This window comes from Lactuca virosa, chromosome 4 (genome assembly GCF_052849685.1).
Source record: "Lactuca virosa cultivar CGN04683 chromosome 4, Lactuca_virosa_CGN04683_v6, whole genome shotgun sequence".
In the NCBI taxonomy this organism is placed as follows: domain Eukaryota; kingdom Viridiplantae; phylum Streptophyta; class Magnoliopsida; order Asterales; family Asteraceae; genus Lactuca; species Lactuca virosa.
In genome coordinates, this window is record NC_136429.1 from 374,580,597 (window position 1) to 374,599,251 (window position 18,655).

General features: G+C 36.9%; 1 protein-coding gene across 3 annotated transcripts; it reads left to right on the forward strand.

Moving 5' to 3' along the window:
• The first annotated feature begins 8,794 nt into the window (after nt 1–8,794).
• Nucleotides 8,795–18,218, forward strand: LOC145108757 (protein CELLULOSE SYNTHASE INTERACTIVE 1-like). Of its 3 annotated transcripts, none has more exons than XM_079045837.1 (9): nt 8,802–9,022; nt 9,136–9,256; nt 9,333–9,467; nt 9,559–9,629; nt 11,044–14,092; nt 14,167–16,711; nt 16,799–17,253; nt 17,337–17,453; nt 17,808–18,218. In XM_079045837.1, exons 3-9 carry the CDS (start codon nt 9,399–9,401, stop codon nt 17,946–17,948), a joined length of 6,447 nt encoding a protein of 2,148 aa, XP_078901963.1. In that variant the 5' UTR covers nt 8,802–9,022; nt 9,136–9,256; nt 9,333–9,398; the 3' UTR covers nt 17,949–18,218. The 3 variants fall into 3 exon arrangements, with proteins under 3 accessions (XP_078901961.1, XP_078901963.1, XP_078901962.1); XM_079045836.1 differs by having other exon boundaries at nt 8,802–8,944; XM_079045835.1 differs by lacking the exon at nt 9,136–9,256 and having other exon boundaries at nt 8,795–8,944.
• Nucleotides 18,219–18,655: the final 437 nt, after the last annotated feature.

Sequence of the window (18,655 nt, forward strand, 5' to 3'; positions counted from 1 at the left end):
CCCACATCCACCGCCGTCGCGTTGTTGTCGTCTCCGACCATTGCTAGTCGTCGAGAAGGTGGTTGCGGTTGCATCTCTTTATTTTGTGTGAACTGCCGATTTACATTTGTTCATGGCGGTGTTGTGTGGGTCATCTAGTGTATGGGTGTGTGTTTTAGATCATGTCAGCATGTATGTGTGCAATTGCTTGGCTGGAGTTCACAAGAAAAGCCACCACCACCACCGTGAGGTGGTGGCTGCCACCATCTACCACCACCTGCCACCACAAGGGTGGCTGTGGGTGTGTATTTACTATGTTATTTTGAGTGTGTGTGTGTGTGTGTGTGTTCATTGTAATATTGTTTTTAATCGTGCCGGAATAATCAATAGAAAAATCCATAACCACCACCGTGAGGTGGTGGCTGCCGCCTCCTGCCGCCACCAGCCGCCGTGTTGGGTGGCGGTGTGCCTCGTTTGCGTTTTGACTCGTTTGGGGATGATTGGTCAAAGTGGGCCCAATGAAACCCTAATGGGCCCAATGAACCCCTAGTGGGTCCATTGAGACCCTAATGGGCCCAAGGAAGCCCTAATTGACCTAGAAGCCCAACCATTTGACTAATGGGCTAGTATGTGGGTGGGAAACCCTAATTAGGGTTTGGAAAACCCTAATGTCTGGAAACCCTAATTTGTGGGAATTGATCGGGACACACACGGGAATTATTTAATAGACTTAAAATATTAAATAATAATCATTGGCAAATTAACCTAAGGCAATATTGGACTTAATGGATTAAGTCCTTAATGGGTTAAGTAAGAAACACTTAACCCTAATCGTCATTTCATGTGAAAACCCTAATCTCACTTGGGCCTTGATTTGGGCATTTCTATTGGGCTTTGGGTGATTGGACTATTAATGGGCTTTCCAAAAATAAGTAAATGGACTAAAATAATTGGATGGGCCTTAGGATAAGGCCCATGTGAAGGACCTGGGCCCAATTTGGAAAATTGGGCCGTAGATGGGACATAACTGGGCCTTGATGATTATGTGATATTGGGCCATGAGAATACCAATAGTTTGGACTAGAATTAATGGATGAGCCTTAAGGAAAGACCATGTAGAGGTCTGGTCCCAATTTGGAAAATTGGGCCATATGTTGGGCTTTGGCCCATTACTTGACTATTTGGCATTTAGAGTGTGAGTTGGACCTTGGGCTTGGAACCCAATTATTAATTGGTTATTGTTTGATGTTGGCAGTTCGGGAATCTGTCAACCAACAGCTGGAGTTTCATCCACGGGACTTCAGCAGTGCCAGGTGAGTTCTCCTCACTATATCAACAGGGTCTACGGCACCAAGGCCGACCCTTTATGATTTGCATCCTGGTTTTAGGATGGTTGCTATGTTATTGATCTGTTAGATTCCATCCTAGTTTTAGGATGGTTGCTATGCTAGTAATCTGTTAAATTGATATCCTGGTTGTAGGATGGTTGCTATGTTAGAGATCGGTTAGATCGGTATCCTGGTTATAGGATGGTTGCAATGTTAGTGATTTGTTAGATCTGCATGTTTACTTGTTTATATGTATGTGCACATGTTTGTTGGTTTGAGGGAAAGGGTTGAGGCAGGTCCTGTTGTGTGCAGTAGGCCAAGACACCCTGGGCGGACCGGGTAAACGGCAGGCCCGGGCCGGGCAAATCTAGTCAAGCCGAAGGCCTAGTGAGCGGTCCGGATAGGCTGAAGGCCCCGAGGAGGGCGGTCCAGACGTGCCGAGGGCTCGGAGAGTGGTCCAGATAGACTGAGGACCGGGATTCGGTCCAGTCAGACTGATGGCTCATTATGCATGCTGTTCTGTATTGTTTGCTTATATGTTTATATGATATGGTTATATCTGTATGGCGTTGGTATTTTGGGGGTAACTCACTAAGCCTTCGAGCTTACATTTATCGATTATTGTTTCAGGAATTCTGATGATCACGGGAAGGCGAAGGCGTGATCGTGCATCTCCTTACATTTTCATGATTGATTTTGGGGATACTCTTATGTTTAAATTGTTTTGAAAATAAACTGTAATAACTTAATGGTTTTAAATGTTTTAAAAAGTTTTAAATTGACTTGAATTTTATGGGTGTTACAGTCATAGTTATAATTCCATAGCAATTTTTAAAGTCGTATTTCCATAGCATTTTCATAGTCATTTTCCATAGCAAATCATATAATAAGATTTTTGTAGCCATTTTTCCATCATAAATTTCATAGCTATATTTGTTGGGTTTTATTCAAAAATAGTCTTATAATAAACTAGGAGTTTAGCAACAGGGGATTTTAAAATGAATACACTTAAAATCATTTTAACCCACCAAAGATCATTTTACAAAGCATGAAAAGATTAAATCAACCATTGAAGTAAAAAGCCTACAACCTTTGAAGAATTTGATTATTATGGGAGATTGAAAGTTGACTTTGATTATTATGAGAGATTGAAAGTTGATAAAGTGAGACAAAAACTCCAAAGTAGAAGCTCTTTATATATATCCACCAAAAGATGATGGTTTTCACTTGTGTAATATTCTTATGCTTAAAAACATACGAAAAAAATATAAGAGGATATATACAATATTTCACAAAAATATAAATATATTTATTAACTTAAAAGAAAAGTTTAGAATTGATCAATGATTAATTAATATTTATGACAGTTTTTGCTAAAAATAAATTAATAGAAAATTGATTTGTCAAATAAAAAAACTATAAATAGGATAAATAATCAATAATTATGGATGTTTTAAAAAGAGGCTTAGAAAAATAATACAAACAAATATAAAAAATAAAATCTCTATTAAAAGTGGAGAAAATGATTTATCAGGGTAGTTAGTTTTTCCTTTTGTTCACATTTAGACAATTTTTATTTTTTTTACACATTTGACCATCAAATTTGCTAAATGTGTTTACATGTTACCGTTGTCACATCAGATAGCCGGTGACAATGATAATATATGAACACATTTAACAAGTTAAATAGTGAAATAGATACAAAAATAAAAAATTCTTAAATGTGAACAAAAGAGAAATCTCCAGAAAAGTTCTAATATTTTGGTAAAATTTTTAATAATTTTTTTTTGTTTGAAGAGAAAAGTCACGACTATTTAACATTTTGAATAAAAAAGCCCAATAAACTGGCTAATTTATTGACTTTAGCCATTTTTGATCCGTTCAACAGCTCATGAGACCAAATTGTTAATTTTTCAAAAAACAATGAGACTTTTCTGCAGATTTCGTCAAAATTTGTATATAATTTATAAACGTATTTTTTACGTGTATATATATGTATGTATTAATGCATGTTTTTAAGTTTTTATATGTATATGTTTACGTATTTTTATGTATTTTAAGTATATAAATGTATTTTTTTACATATTTATATGTATTATATATATATATATATATATATATATATATATGTATTTTTTACGTGTTATTTTTATATGTATTACATATTTATATGTATTTTTACTTATTTATTTATTTTAATTTTTTTATATAGGTTTTTATGTATTTTAAATGTGTAAACATATTTTTTTACATATTTATATGTACTTTTACGTTTTTTTATATTTTTTTATGTATTACGTATTTATATGTATTTTTACGTATTTATGTATTTTTAAGTTTTTTATATAGATGTTTATCTGTTTTTATATATTTTAATTGTGTAACCGTATTATTTTTACGTATTTATGTAATTTTTACTTCAAGTCGTCTTCACTATTTCATCTAATTCTCACAGCTTCTTCGAGTATGTCTAGATGGTTTTCCTACATACCCACATATTTTAAGCTTTTCCCATTTGTTTATCTTGAAATTAAACATCGAATTAAAAACACAAAATAATAATTTATGCACACACGAAAACTTGGGGTTTCCTTGAGGCCATATGAGACTGATAAAGTTTTCGTATGTGCATAAATTATTATTTTGTTTTTTAATTCGATGTTTAATTTCAATATAATCGAATGAGAAAAGCTTAAAATATGTGAGTATGTAGGAAAATCATCTACACATACTCAAAGAAGTTGTGAGAATTGGATGGAATGACGAAGACAACTTTAAGTAAAAATACATAAATACGTAAAAATAATACGGTTATACATTTAAAATACATAAAAATACATAAACATCTATATAAAAAACTTAAAACAATATATATAAATACGTAAAAAATACATATAAATATGTAATACATAAAAAATACATAAAAATATGTAAAATGCTTAAAAATACATATACATATGTAAAAAATACGTTTATACATTTAAAATATATAAAAAATACATAAACATCTATATAAAACCTTAAAAAAAATACATAAATACATAAAAATACATATACATACGTAATACATAAAAATATAACACATAAAAAGTATGTAAAATACATAAAATACATATAAATACGTAAAAAATACGTTTATACATTTAAAATACGTAAACATATACATATAAAAACTTAAAAAAAATACATAAATACGTAAAAAATACGTTTATACATTATATACAAATTTTGACGAAATCTACATAAAAATCTTATTATTTTGATGACCTGCTGACCATGACAAAAAAAGATAAAATAAATAAATTAACCGGTTTCTTGGGTTTTTTCAATTTTAAAAAGGGAAAATGACATAAAAGCCCTTAAGTTTTCACAAAAATGTCGGTTTTACCCTTGGACGTGTTTTATGTCCAGTAAAGCCCGCAGTTTTGTTTAATTTGTTCATTTTTACCCTTGTAGCCGGTTTCCAGGCAACCTATCGGTTACCTAATGCCAGTAAAGCCCTTGAATTTTCAAAAATGTTCGGATTTACCCTTAAGTTTTTCAAAAATGTTCGGATTTACCCTTACATTGATTGTTGTTGTTATTATTATTATTATTATTATTATTATTATTTTTAATACATTTTTTATTGTATAAAAATATTTTATACATACATTTTTAAATGTATAAAAATATTTTATACATTTTTAATACATTTTTAAATGTATAAAAATATTTTTACTAATATAAATATATTTTTAAAAATATATGTACTTGTATTTAGTATTTATATACATTTGAAAACCCTAAATCTTCATCTATAATTGTTGAATTGAACAGAAAAAACTTGATAAAGTAAAAAATGTCGTCAATAACTGATTTTGCAAAAGCAAATGCTTCAGATCAATATAAAAATTGATGCATTTCGTGATTTTTTTTGTGAACTTACAACAATCATAAATGAAGTTTACACTCGTATTTGACATTTCGTTATCAATTTTTGAGATAAAAACAGTTAATGAATGATTTTAAGTTGATAATACTTAATTTTTACTGTAACGCCCCGATTCCAGGTATGGATTTAAATAAAAGGTTAATTGGTTTAATGCCCTACTCGACGAGTTGGTTGCCCTACTCGTCGAGTAGCAGCGGGTTTGGAACGCGTGTTTAGTGACCTACTCGACGAGTCCACTAAGGGACTCGACGAGTAGGAACTGGCAGATGAAACCCTAAATCTCGGGGTTTTGCACCCTATTTAAGGAATGATAAGCCTCCTATGGCCTCTTTGCAGTCTTTGAGAGCCCCTTAAAACCCTAATACGTGTGTGTGTGCCCATTGTGTGTTTGAAGCATGAAGAGAGGATCCTTGGAAGGAGAAGGCTTAGAGGAGAAGGAGATTGGAGCAAGTAGAGTGTGGGAATCAACTCTTATCTCAGTTATCATCTTCTGGAGGTAACCAAATCGCCTTTTTCCTTGTGAATCTCTTCTATTGGTTGAGTTTTAGGGTTTTTGGTGAGATATTAAGTTGGAAAGATGAGCTATGGGCTAGATCTGAGGTTGTAACTTCAGATCTGGACCCTCCTTGGATTCTATAAGCATAAAGTTTCAGTTTTGGTCAGGATTAAGGTCCCTCTTGAGCATGAAGTTTCATTAAGAACTTAAAATAGGCATTTATAGCCTTTATAGCCATGCATGCACCTAAAGTTTGCAACTTTACGTGATAAGCATGCCCTAGAAGCTTGGATCTATGATTTGGAGCCGCTGCATGGCTCAAAACAAGTCTGTATGGAAAAGGGACTGAATGGACTCGACGAGTCGCAAGGGTTGACTCCGCGAGTCACATGAAGATGGTCGTGGACTCGACGAGTTGGATGAACAACTCGGCGAGTCCGATGAAGATTACCATAAGACTCGGCGAGTTGAAGAACAACTCGGCGAGTCGGATGAGTTTTCCCTAGGATATGTATGCGTGTGTATCCGTCGAGTTGCAAGGAGGGAACTCGACGGGTGGCCTTAAAGTTTGAACGAGAATCGAAGCAACTCGACGAGTCACCCCGATGACTCGGCGAGTTGGATTGTGCTTCAAGGAACTCGGCGAGTAGCCGAGGGTACTCGGCGAGTTGGGGTCAACATGGACTGTTGACCTTGACTAAGGACTTTGACTTTGACCAGGGGTTGACTAGTGGGTTATGGAGTACCTTATAAGGTTAAGGACTTATGAGTATATTGTGCTTTGGTGTTAGGTGGTGGAGCCTGTGCCAAGTGATTCGAGAGTTGGGTTTTATCTTCCGAGTCGACATTTGCAAGGTGAGTTATCCTCACTATACTAAGAGGTCTAAGGCACCAAGGCCGGCTCATTGGATATGTTATCCTAGCAGTGTTAGATGTTGAGTATGAGTTAGTGTTGCATGCTAGTGGTTATACCAGTTGGGTAGATCTGTAGGACTACCTGTAATGTTATATGATTATTGCATGCTCAGTAGTTATGTTATATGTTGATATGTGAGGTGGGATGGGTTGAGGTTGTACTGCTCCGTGCGGTAGCCAACAAACCCTAGAGTATTCTAGATACGAGCTGAGGGCCCAGTAGGCATTCCAGACTCGTACTGAGGACTCGATAGTATTCCAGATATGAGCTGAGGGCCCGGTAGGCATTCCAGACTCATACTGAGGACTCGGGAGCATTCCAGATACGAGCTGAGGTCCCGGTAGGCATTCCAGACTCGTACTGAGGGCTCGATGGTATTCCATATACGAGCTGAGGGCCCGATAGGTATTCCAGACTCGTACTGAGGGCCCAGGGGTAATCCAGCTTGTAAAGCTGTGGACCCATTGCATGCTGTTCTGTTTAGTTTGTTATGATATGTCATGGTGTGACATGGTTATGTGGACTGTATGTGTATCGGTATTTTGGGGTAACTCACTAAGTTCTCGGGCTTACAGTTTCAGTTTATTGTTTCAGGTACATCAGGGGATCGCGGCAAGGCGAAGGCATGATCGTACAGCTCCTCCTATTATGTTTATGTTTCTGGGAATACTCTGATAAAAATGTATTTTGAAAACAAAGTTGTAATGTTTCGATGAACTTGACATGTTTTGAAAGTTTAAATTTGTTCGAAATTTTTGGGTATTACATTTACAGTGATCAAGTGTTTTTGTCGAGGTTTTTTTTGAATTATATTATGTATTTTCCATTTACGAGTGTTATTTGTTGACCATTTATTGTTATCTACTCACTATTAACCTAATATAGTTGAATAATAGAGGTTTTTTCAAATTTTATACTAAATCTTATCTGTAATCGAGTGTTTTTATTGAGGTTTTCTAATTACGAGGGTTTCATAATTGTTACGTTATGTTTTTAATTAATTAATATTTATTTTGCTTATCTATTTAGTATGATGTTTGATAATAAATACATATTTATACTTGGTAATATGTACAAATACATATAATTATATCTTTTATATAATATAAACCATATAAATACATATTTTTATATTTATATTTATATGTATATAATATATTTTTATATGAAATAAATATATATTTATACTTATACCTACTAAATACAAATAAATACATTTTTAATATATAAATACATTTCTATAGGAATACATGGGCTTTCAAATGTATATATAAATATTAAATACAAGCATATATATTTTTAAAAATATATTTATATTAGTAAAAATATTTTTATACATTTAAAAATGTATGTATAAAATATTTTTATACATTTAAAAACGTATTAATAATAATAATAATAATAATAATAGTAATAACAATAATAATAATATGTATAAAAATGTATTAAAAACGTATGAAATATTTTTATACATTTAAAAATGTATGTATAAAACATTTTTATACAATTAAAAATGTAATAATAATAATAATAATAATAATAATAATAATAATAATAATAATTATTATTATTATTATTATTATTATTATAATAATCAAAATAACAATCAAGGTAAGGGTAAATTCGAATATTTTTGAAAAAACTTAAGGGTAAATCCGAACATTTTTAAAAATTCAAGAGTTTTACTGGCATTAGGTAACCCAGGTAACCGGTAGGTTACCTGGAAACCGGCTACAAGGGTAAAAATGAACAGATTAAACAAAACTTCGGGCTTTATTGGACATAAAACACGTCCAAGGGTAAAACCGATATTTTTGTGAAAACTTAAAGGCTTTTATGTCATTTTCCCTTTTAAAAATTAAATAATAGAGATTTTTCTGTTAATTTTTTTTTTCCAAAACAAAGTTTTATGAAAATTTTGAGTAAACAAAACAAACAAATAAGTAATTTCTCTAAGTCATTTTTTCTTATATTTTTAAATAAACAATATAAAAATGATTATTCAATTTTCCTAATATTTTTTAACGAAATTATCATGTAAGCTCTAACAGCAAGTTGATGTGAACTGTCGGTGGTCAGTAGTACCCCACACACCCTTTTTCTCTTTCTGTGATATACCGTCACACTACTTCTTCAACTCCCCCCACCTCTCTCTCTCTCTCTCTCTCTCTCTCTCTCTCACACACTAACACACACCCACACCCCATCGGGTCCTCGTCACTTGTCTGCTACGAAACCCATCAAATGCGTTGAGAAAACAGTAGATCTATTCCCCTGGATCTCCCGCAGTGGTTAGAACTCATTAATCACCAGATTTTGCTCAACATTCTCTGCATTCATTGAATTCATTTGCTTTTGTTGATTCTACAGTAATTCTCGGATCTTATCGTTGCATTTTTGTGAAAAAATTTGCTCGACTGAATGTATAATATGTTGACACGATTGACTGAATTTGACCTTGGAAATGATTTTTTTCAATTAGGATAACAATTGGTGATCCACTCTTTTCTCTACCTAGTCATTTCTGAATTGGGATTCCAGTACTTGATCTACTATTTTGTTTACAATTCGGAAGAATTTTAGTTTGATTTTGTAGGCGGTTGGTAAGTCTTTAAGCTAATGGTCCAGTTAGGTAAATTTACAATCGAATTGATAGGTTTTCTTGGATCATTTCCGCAGGCAGCTATCAAGATTCTAATTTTTGGCTGGGATTCGGAGTTGGAGGTTGATCTGCTTCGGATTTGAATGGCCGCTACTGTAGGTTGGGCGTATTCTTCCAGCAGTAATGGCAGCAGTCTTGCCACGAATGATCTGGTAGTTACTCACTTAATTCTATATTAGTAATGCAAGTACGTTAACTTTATATTAAAATTATTGACAGTCTCATTTTTTTAACTAAATTCAGGATAGAAATGGGGATAGACCTCATGATATAGAACCTGCAACTCCCCAATCCCTTATAAAGATGAGTTCGAGGTCAGTTTAATTACTTCATGCAGTTTGTTACTTGTTAGGTAATTTGTTGATTTTGTTCCTAGTTATCTAATTGGTGTAAATAGAGGTAGTTATTCGTTGTAAAGTATGTATTACCTTTCTTTCCAATAGAAAGTATCCATGTCTTGTTTGTATGCTTGAAATGGTGTGTTCTTATACACAAGATTTGGATTTATCTGCATTTCTCTTTGGAGTTTACTTTGAGTTCAAATCCCTATTCACATACTCTTTGTTCAAGGTCTTCCTAGTCAAGTGTCCATTTAGATTGCCAAATTTGTTAGCAAGTGAATCATAATATCATAGCTAATGAAAAACATAAATTCTTAGTCTCAATAATTAAAATTTATAAATTTGGCTACCATTGTGCCTATTTCAATCATACAGATCATACTTAAGCCCTTCTCTCTCTCTCTCTCTCTCTCTCTCTCTCTATAACTTTTGCCTTTTGCATACACTGTACCAACTGGTTCTGGTATAAGTGGGGACTTTTTGGGGCTCAGTTCTGGCCATCAATTGTGATTTGATGTACTTTTGTATACTTCTTGACATATGTAAGGGTTAAATGCAAGAAATAACAACCTACTTTGATTTATATGTATATTATAGCATTCTACTTTCTTATTACAACATTGTGTTTTGAAAACTCTATCCAATTATAACAAAATATTCCAAATACATTGCAATTAAACATATTTTTCAAAGTACAATGCCATAATAAGAAAAAAGTTGAAAGCACAATGTCTTATCAAGAATTTATTTTATGAAAGTATACTGCTCTAACTGGGTAGATTTTGCAAAGTAAAATGTGTTAATAAGAAAAAACTTAAAAGTACAATACTATAATAGAAAGAAATGGAAGTAAGATGCTATTAAACAAATACATGAAAATACATAGCTATTTAATTCCTTTAGCTCTATATGTAATGATCAACAGATGACACATTTGCTTACCACAGGAAATTGGTTTGAATATTTGCCATTGTATAAATTTCTGGCTGACATATTATCCTGCTTTCTCTTGTTGGATGTGTCATTCATGAATCATGATATTCATTTTGTGCTCAATGTATTTCTCATAAAAGATAATAAAAAGGGCTAATGTCATAAATTGGGGAACAAACTATTTCCTTTCTTTACAGAACACCATTGTTATAAATCAGTACCATTAGAACAGAAGCAACTGCACCTTTTGTTCACAAAATACCATTAAAAATCATAAGAACAAGGTATTTTGTGTACAAAAAGTTCCAGTTGCGTACCTTCTGGATTGAACTTTTCAAAACAATTGTGTTTTGTGAATAAAAAAAAGTATGATAAGTTGTTAACCATTTATGACATCAACCCTAATAAAAAATTAAAAAACTCAAGACCATAATACTCCATCTGTATATTTCAGAGGGGGTAATAGCATGGAGGATCCAGATGGGACATTAGCAAGTGTTGCTCAATGCATAGAGCAATTACGCCAAACTTCATTATCTGCACAAGACAAAGAGTACAACTTGAAACAATTACTAGAGCTGATAGATACACGTGCAAACGCATTTAGTGCAGTTGGTTCTCATTCTCAAGCAGTTCCAGTATTAGTCTCTCTCCTAAGATCCGGATCACTCGGAGTAAAAATGCAAGCAGCTACTGTTTTAGGCTCATTATGTAAAGAAAACGAATTACGTGTCAAAGTACTACTTGGGGGCTGTATTCCTCCGCTTCTCGGCCTTCTGAAGTCTAGTTCAGTCGAAGGAAGAATCGCAGGTGCAAAGACCATTTATGCTGTTTCTCAAGGTGGAGCCAAAGATCACGTGGGGTCCAAAATCTTTTCCACTGAAGGGGTAGTCCCAGTGCTATGGGAGCAGCTAGAAAAAGGGCTCAAAGGTGGACATTTAGTCGATGATTTGTTGACTGGTGCTTTAAGAAATTTGTGTAGCAGTACAGAAGGTTTCTGGTCTGCAACGATAAAATCCGGGGGTGAAGTTATACTCGTGAAGCTACTTACAACCGATCAATCTACAACTCAAGCAAACGTTTGCTTTTTACTAGCTTCTTTAATGATGGAGGATGCTTCTGTGTGTTCTAGAATTGTTGATGCTGAAGCAACCAAACTGCTTTTGAAGCTTTTAGGCCCTGGGAATGAAGCTCCGGTAAGAGCACAAGCAGCCGCAGCTTTGAAATCTCTTTCGGCTCAATGCAAAGAAGCAAGGAGAGAGATTGCTAGCTCTAGTGGTATCCCTTCTCTTATCAATGCAACAATAGCTCCTTCAAAGGAGTTCATGCAAGGTGAACACGCGCAAGCTTTACAAGAAAACGCAATGTGTGCTCTTGCGAATATCTCCGGAGGATTGTCTTATGTCATCTCGAGCCTCGGTCAAAGTCTGGATTCGTGCGCGTCGCCTGCACAGACTGCTGATACTTTAGGGGCTCTGGCGTCTGCGCTTATGATATATGACAATAAAGCGGAAACTAGTAAAGCTTCGGATCCGGTTGATGTCGAGTTGACTTTGGTCAAACAGTTTAAGCCTCGTGTACCGTTTTTAGTCCAAGAACGCACGATTGAAGCTCTCGCGAGTTTATACGGAAACGCGACGCTTTCGACGAAACTCGCGAATTCGGATTCGAAACGTTTGTTGGTTGGGTTGATTACAATGGCAACGAATGAAGTTCAAGACGAATTGATAAAATCTTTGTTGATTCTTTGCAAAAACGAAGGTAGTTTATGGTATGCGCTTCAGGGTCGGGAAGGGATTCAGATGTTGATTTCTCTTCTTGGACTTTCGTCTGAACAACAACAAGAGTGTGCGGTTGCGTTGCTTTGTCTTTTATCGAATGAAAATGACGAAAGCAAATGGGCGATTACGGCTGCTGGTGGTATCCCGCCACTTGTTCAAATCCTGGAAACCGGATCTCCAAAAGCGAAAGAAGATTCCGCCACGATTCTTGGGAATCTTTGTAATCACAGTGAAGATATACGCGAATGTGTCGAGAGTGCTGATGCTGTTCCTGCTTTGTTATGGCTGTTGAAGAACGGAAGCTCAAACGGGAAAGAAATCGCAGCCAAGACTTTGAACCATTTAATTCACAAATCAGATACCGCAACCATAAGTCAACTGACCGCATTGTTGACCAGTGAACTTCCGGAATCCAAAGTTTACGTTCTAGACGCATTAAAAAGTTTACTTTCCACGGCCCCACTTCAAGATTTGTTACGTGAAGGTAGTGCTTCGAATGACGCAATCGAGACAATTATAAAGATTCTAAACTCTACAAAAGAAGAGACACGTGCCAAGTCAGCATCGGCTCTTGCGGGAATCTTTAGTAAGCGGAAGGATTTGCGTGAAAGCAGTGTGGCTGTGAAAACTCTTTGGTCTGTGATGAAGCTTTTGAACTCCGAATCCGAAAGCATATTAGCGGAATCTTCCGGATGCCTTGCTGCAATCTTTTTATCCATTAGAGAAAACCGCGATGTGGCTGCTGTTGCTAGAGACACACTCACTCCATTATTAACACTCGCAAGCTCTTCAGTTCTGCAAGTCGCTGAACAGGCTGTTTGTGCCTTAGCAAATCTCTTACTGGATTCTGAAGTTTCAGAAAAAGCTGTTCCCGAAGATTTCATTATGCCTGCCACTAGAGTTCTTCTAGAAGGCGAGTCCACGGGTAGGACCCACGCAGCAGCAGGGATTGCCCGGCTTCTTAACTCGCGCCAAACTGATTCCACCTTAACAGACTATGTGAATCGCACTGGAACAGTTTTAGCACTCGTGTCTTTCATTAAAACCACAAGTTCTGGATCCGATGCCATGTTAGAGGCGATAAACGCGCTTGCTATTTTGTCTAGATTGAAAGGGTCATCCGGGCAGGTCAAACCCGCATGGGCAGTGCTTACGGAATACCCAGATAGCATACACCCCATTGTGTCATGCATTTCGGGCGCGACTTCTCTTTTACAAGATAAAGCAGTTGAAATTTTGTCAAGGCTTTGTCATGCACAGAGTGTGGTTTTGGGAAATTCAATCACAAGTATTTCTGGTTGTGTTTCATCGATTGCAAGTCGGGTGGTTTATTCTTCGAATCCAACGGTGAAAATTGGTGGAACTGCGCTTCTTGTTTGTGCTACAAAAGTGAATATTCAAAGAGTTGTGGAGGATCTTCATGAACTACAGTTACATGCTTCTTTGATGCAGTCTCTTGTCTTGATGCTAAGTTTGCCAAAAGGTTCTCATTTGGGAGAAATGGAGGATAAAGAGACTATTAGTATCTGCAGAGATTTTGAAGAAGGAATAGCTAGTGAAAAAGTGACAAGTACATCGGTTATATATGGTGCTAATATTGCTATATGGTTACTCTCTGCTATTGCTAGTCATGATGATAAAAGTAAAGCTGAAATTATGGAGGCTGGAGCTGTGGAAGTTGTCACTGAGAGGATCTCACAATGTTTGTCACAGTATGGTCAGGTATGTATCTGTTTAATTCATAGTACATTTCAATAACATAATTTTAAAGATATTTCCTTCTGCTTCATATACAGTTTGACGTGAACGAAGATACCAGCATATGGATATGCGCACTACTACTTGCTATTTTATTTCAAGACAGAGACATCATCCGTTCAAACTCAACAATAAAAGCCATACCAACCCTCGCTAGTTTATTAAGATCAGAGGACTCAGCCAATCGATACTTTGCTGCCCAAGCCATAACAAGCCTAGTCTGCAACGGAAGCAGGGGAACACTTTTATCCGTTGCCAACTCAGGAGCCGCAATCGGTCTCATTTCATTACTCGGATGTGCCGATTCCGATATACGCGATCTTCTAGAACTCTCCGAAGAGTTCGCTTTAGTCCCTTACCCAGAACAAGTCGCCCTCGAGAGGCTATTCAGAGTCGATGATATCAGAGTCGGTGTCACTTCCCGGAAAGCAATTCCAGCTTTAGTTGATCTCCTCAAACCAATCCCAGATCGCCCAGGAGCACCCTTTTTGGCACTAAACCTTCTAATTCAACTTTCCAATGACTGCCCTTCGAATAAAACCGTCATGGTGGAATCCGGGGCTTTGGAGGCATTAACAAAGTACCTCTCACTGGGCCCACAAGACGCCCCTGAGGAAGCTGCTACTGATCTACTCGGAATCCTGTTTAGTTCTCCGGAAATACGAAAACACGAGTCTGCTTTTTACGCTGTGAGTCAGCTTATCGCTGTGTTACGAATGGGGGGTCGGGGTGCGAGATATAGCGCTGCTAAAGCGTTGGAGAATCTGTTCCATGCCGATCACATTAGAAACGCGGATTCCGCCCGCCAAGCTGTACAACCGTTAGTGGAAGTTTTGAACACTGGATTGGAAAAGGAACGACATGCTGCCATTGCTGCACTTGTTAGATTACTCAGCGATAACCCTTCCGGAGTACTCGCTGTTGCAGATGTCGAACTCAATGCGGTTGATGTTCTTTGTAGAATTCTCTCATCGAACTGTTCGATGGATTTGAAAGGCGATGCAGCGGAGTTATGCTGTGTACTTTTCGGGAACACAAGAATCCGGTCAACGATTGCTGCTGCCCGGTGTGTCGAGCCTCTAATTGCCCTTCTCGTATCCGAACTAAGCCCCGCCCAGAATTCGGTTGTCCGGGCACTCGATAGGCTCGTGGATGACGAAAATTTAGCCGAGTTAGTTGCAGCACACGGTGCGATAATCCCTCTTGTCGGGCTTCTGTATGGCAAAAACTACATGCTACACGAGGCGAGTTCTAGAGCTCTTGTTAAATTGGGAAAAGACCGACCTTCTTCTAAAATGGACATGGTGAAAGCCGGTGTAATCGAAAGCATACTCGATATCCTCCACGAAGCACCGGATTTTCTCTGTGCAGCTTTCGCAGAACTTCTCCGAATACTAACCAACAATGCCACTATAGCAAAAGGACAATCCGCATCAAAAGTGGTAGAACCTCTTTTCTCATTGCTGACCAAACCCGAGTTCGGGCCAGACGGGCAGCATAGCACGCTGCAGGTTCTCGTGAATATTCTAGAACATCCCCAGTGTCGGGCGGACTACACATTAACCGCTCACCAAGCCATCGAACCGCTCATCCCGTTACTCGACTCTCCCGTCCCCGCTGTCCAACAGTTATCCGCCGAGCTTCTATCTCATCTCCTCCTCGAAGAACATTACCAAAAAGACGCGATGTCACAACAAGTAATTGGCCCATTAATGCGTGTTCTTGGATCCGGTATTCCAATTTTACAACAACGAGCTGTGAAGGCTCTCGTGAGTATCGCGTTAACTTGGCCTAACGAAATCGCAAAAGAAGGCGGTGTAGCTGAGCTTTCAAAAGTTATTCTCGCATCCGACCCCTCTCTTCCACACGCGTTATGGGAATCCGCTGCTGCAGTTTTATCGAGCATTCTACAGTTCAGTTCCGAGTTCTATTTAGAAGTCCCAATCGCGGTGTTGGTCCGGTTACTCCGGTCCGGCTCTGAGGCAACTGTAATCGGTGCCCTAAACGCGCTTCTCGTCCTCGAAAGCGACGATTCCACAACGGCTCTAGCCATGGCTGAAAGTGGTGCGATTGAAGCTCTGTTGGAGCTTCTAAGGTGTCACCAGTGTGAGGAAACCGCAGCCAGGCTTCTAGAAGTGTTGCTAAATAATGTAAAGATCAGGGAAACTAGAGCCACAAAAACAGCTATCTTACCACTTTCTCAATACCTTTTGGAGCAACAAACTCAAGGTCAACAGGCTCGATTGTTGGCGACTCTTGCTCTTGGGGATTTGTTCCAGAATGAGACTTTGGCGCGATCTGCTGATGCGGTTGTTGCGTGTCGGGCTTTGGTGAATTTGCTTGAAGACCAACCTTCGGAAGAAATGAAAGTTGTCGCGATTTGTGCTTTGCAGAATCTTGTGATGCATAGTCGATCGAATAAAAGAGCAGTTGCGGAAGCTGGAGGGGTTCAGGTTGTGCTTGATTTGATTGGTTCGGGCGATACGGATACATCAATTCAAGCTGCAATGTTTATCAAGCTTCTTTTTTCCAACAACACCATCCAAGAATATGCGTCTAGTGAGACTGTTAGAGCTATAACAGGTAAATCTTAATAAGAAAAAATTGAAATACAATGCTATATTGCCTTTAATTTATCTCCTCCTGCTGATCTTTCATCTCTTATTGCAGCTGCTATTGAAAAGGATTTATGGGCAACAGGAACAGTCCACGAGGAGTATTTAAAAGCCCTAAACGCACTTTTCGGAAACTTCCCACGTTTAAGAGCCTCTGAACCCGCAACATTAAGCATCCCACATTTAGTGACATCACTCAAAACCGGCTCAGAAGCAACTCAAGAAGCTGCATTGGACGCGCTATTTCTTCTGAGGCTAGCGTGGTCCGCATGCCCTGCTGATGTCTCCAGATCCCAATCAAATGCTGCTGCAGATGCAATACCCTTGTTGCAGTACTTGATCCAGTCGGGCCCACCTCGGTTTCAAGAAAAAGCCGAGTTTTTATTGCAGTGTTTACCCGGGACATTAACTGTTATAATTAAACGCGGGAATAATATGAAACAATCCGTGGGAAATCCGAGTGTCTACTGCAAGCTTACACTTGGGAACACTCCTTCCAGGCAAACCAAGGTACTTTTATAATTTATTAATTTTAAACTATATTGAAATTCAAAACTAAGTTACTAATTTCTTGTTGAATTTTGTTTCTTTAGGTGGTTGCAACGGGTCCTAATCCCGAGTGGGATGAGAACTTTGTTTGGTCCTTTGAAAGTCCTCCTAAAGGCCAGAAGCTACACATCTCATGCAAAAATAAAAGCAAGATGGGAAAGGTATATATATATATATATATATATATATATATATATATATATATATATATATATATATATATATATATATATAGGCTGCTTTCCAAATTCTAAACCTTTTTTTATTTTTTTATCAGAGCTTTACAATGAAATGCGTAGATGACCCAAAAGACATGAATGCCCTCTTTGTTCTGATCTTGAAAATATCCCTAGAAATCTTGTCGTGTCCCGTATTGTCTTTTCCAAAGTACACTGTCTTAATAAGAAAAAATTTGAAGTAAAATGCTACAATGTAAAAAAATGAAAGTAGGATGCTTCAATAACTCAATTAAGTCACTTATGGAGGATTTTATATTTCATATTTTGTTTTTGCAGAGTTCATTTGGGAAGGTAACAATACAGATTGACCGAGTGGTGATGCTGGGGGCAGTGGCGGGCGAGTATGCTTTGCTGCCCGAAAGCAAAAATGGTGCCTCGAGGAATCTTGAAATAGAATTTCAATGGTCAAACAAGTAATTTAATTTTATAACTTTTTTTTTGTATATAAATTTTTGAAAAAGAATGATGCTTGTTATATTGTAGATTTCAAAGTATAGGTTCAAGAACAATTGTTTCTTGTAATTGTTGTGTTGTAACGTTATGATTTGAACTGGACCCGACTTGTGTTTGCGGTGCCTTTTTGTTGTTGCTTGTGAGATGTGTGAATGTTAGTTTAAACTGATGTGTTTTTTATTCTTTATTTGACAACGGGGTACCAAAGTAATGAGAAATCTGTTGGTTGGATTATGTATTGTATTAGTGTTCTTTATATTTTTAATAATTTGCATGTAAAGCAAGTTTTTGTTTAGGCTTGGTACTAGCAAAACACGTTTGAGAAATATTGACTTTTCGGTAAAGATTTTGGGAAAATGCCTTACCTGAATTATGTGGAGCGACATACCATTGTGTACTTTGTCAAAGCAAGGTTGTCAAAATCGCAATCTTGACCGTAGGTATGAAAAACGAGCCGGATCGAATTTGGGGTAGGATCTGATCCGATTCTACCTTACCTTGATTTTTTCTTTTAAATGAACTTATCACTTTATGTCTTTTACCATTTACTAGTTTACCGTTTATCATTTTATGTTGTGACTAGAGAATTTGAAGTTTTTATAACTTTTGAACGGAAAACGGAATGTTTAAGATATTTTTCATGTTTTTAAATTATAAGTTAAAATTATGTT

Coding starts and splice junctions, on each gene's coding strand:
- LOC145108757 (XM_079045835.1), top strand. CDS start 9,399: ATGGCCGCTACTGTAGGTTGGGCGTATTCTTCCAGCAGTAATGGCAGC. Junction 9,468..9,558: donor GTCTTGCCACGAATGATCTG/GTAGTTACTCAC, acceptor AACTAAATTCAG/GATAGAAATGGGGATAGACC. Junction 16,712..16,798: donor GACTGTTAGAGCTATAACAG/GTAAATCTTAAT, acceptor CTCTTATTGCAG/CTGCTATTGAAAAGGATTTA.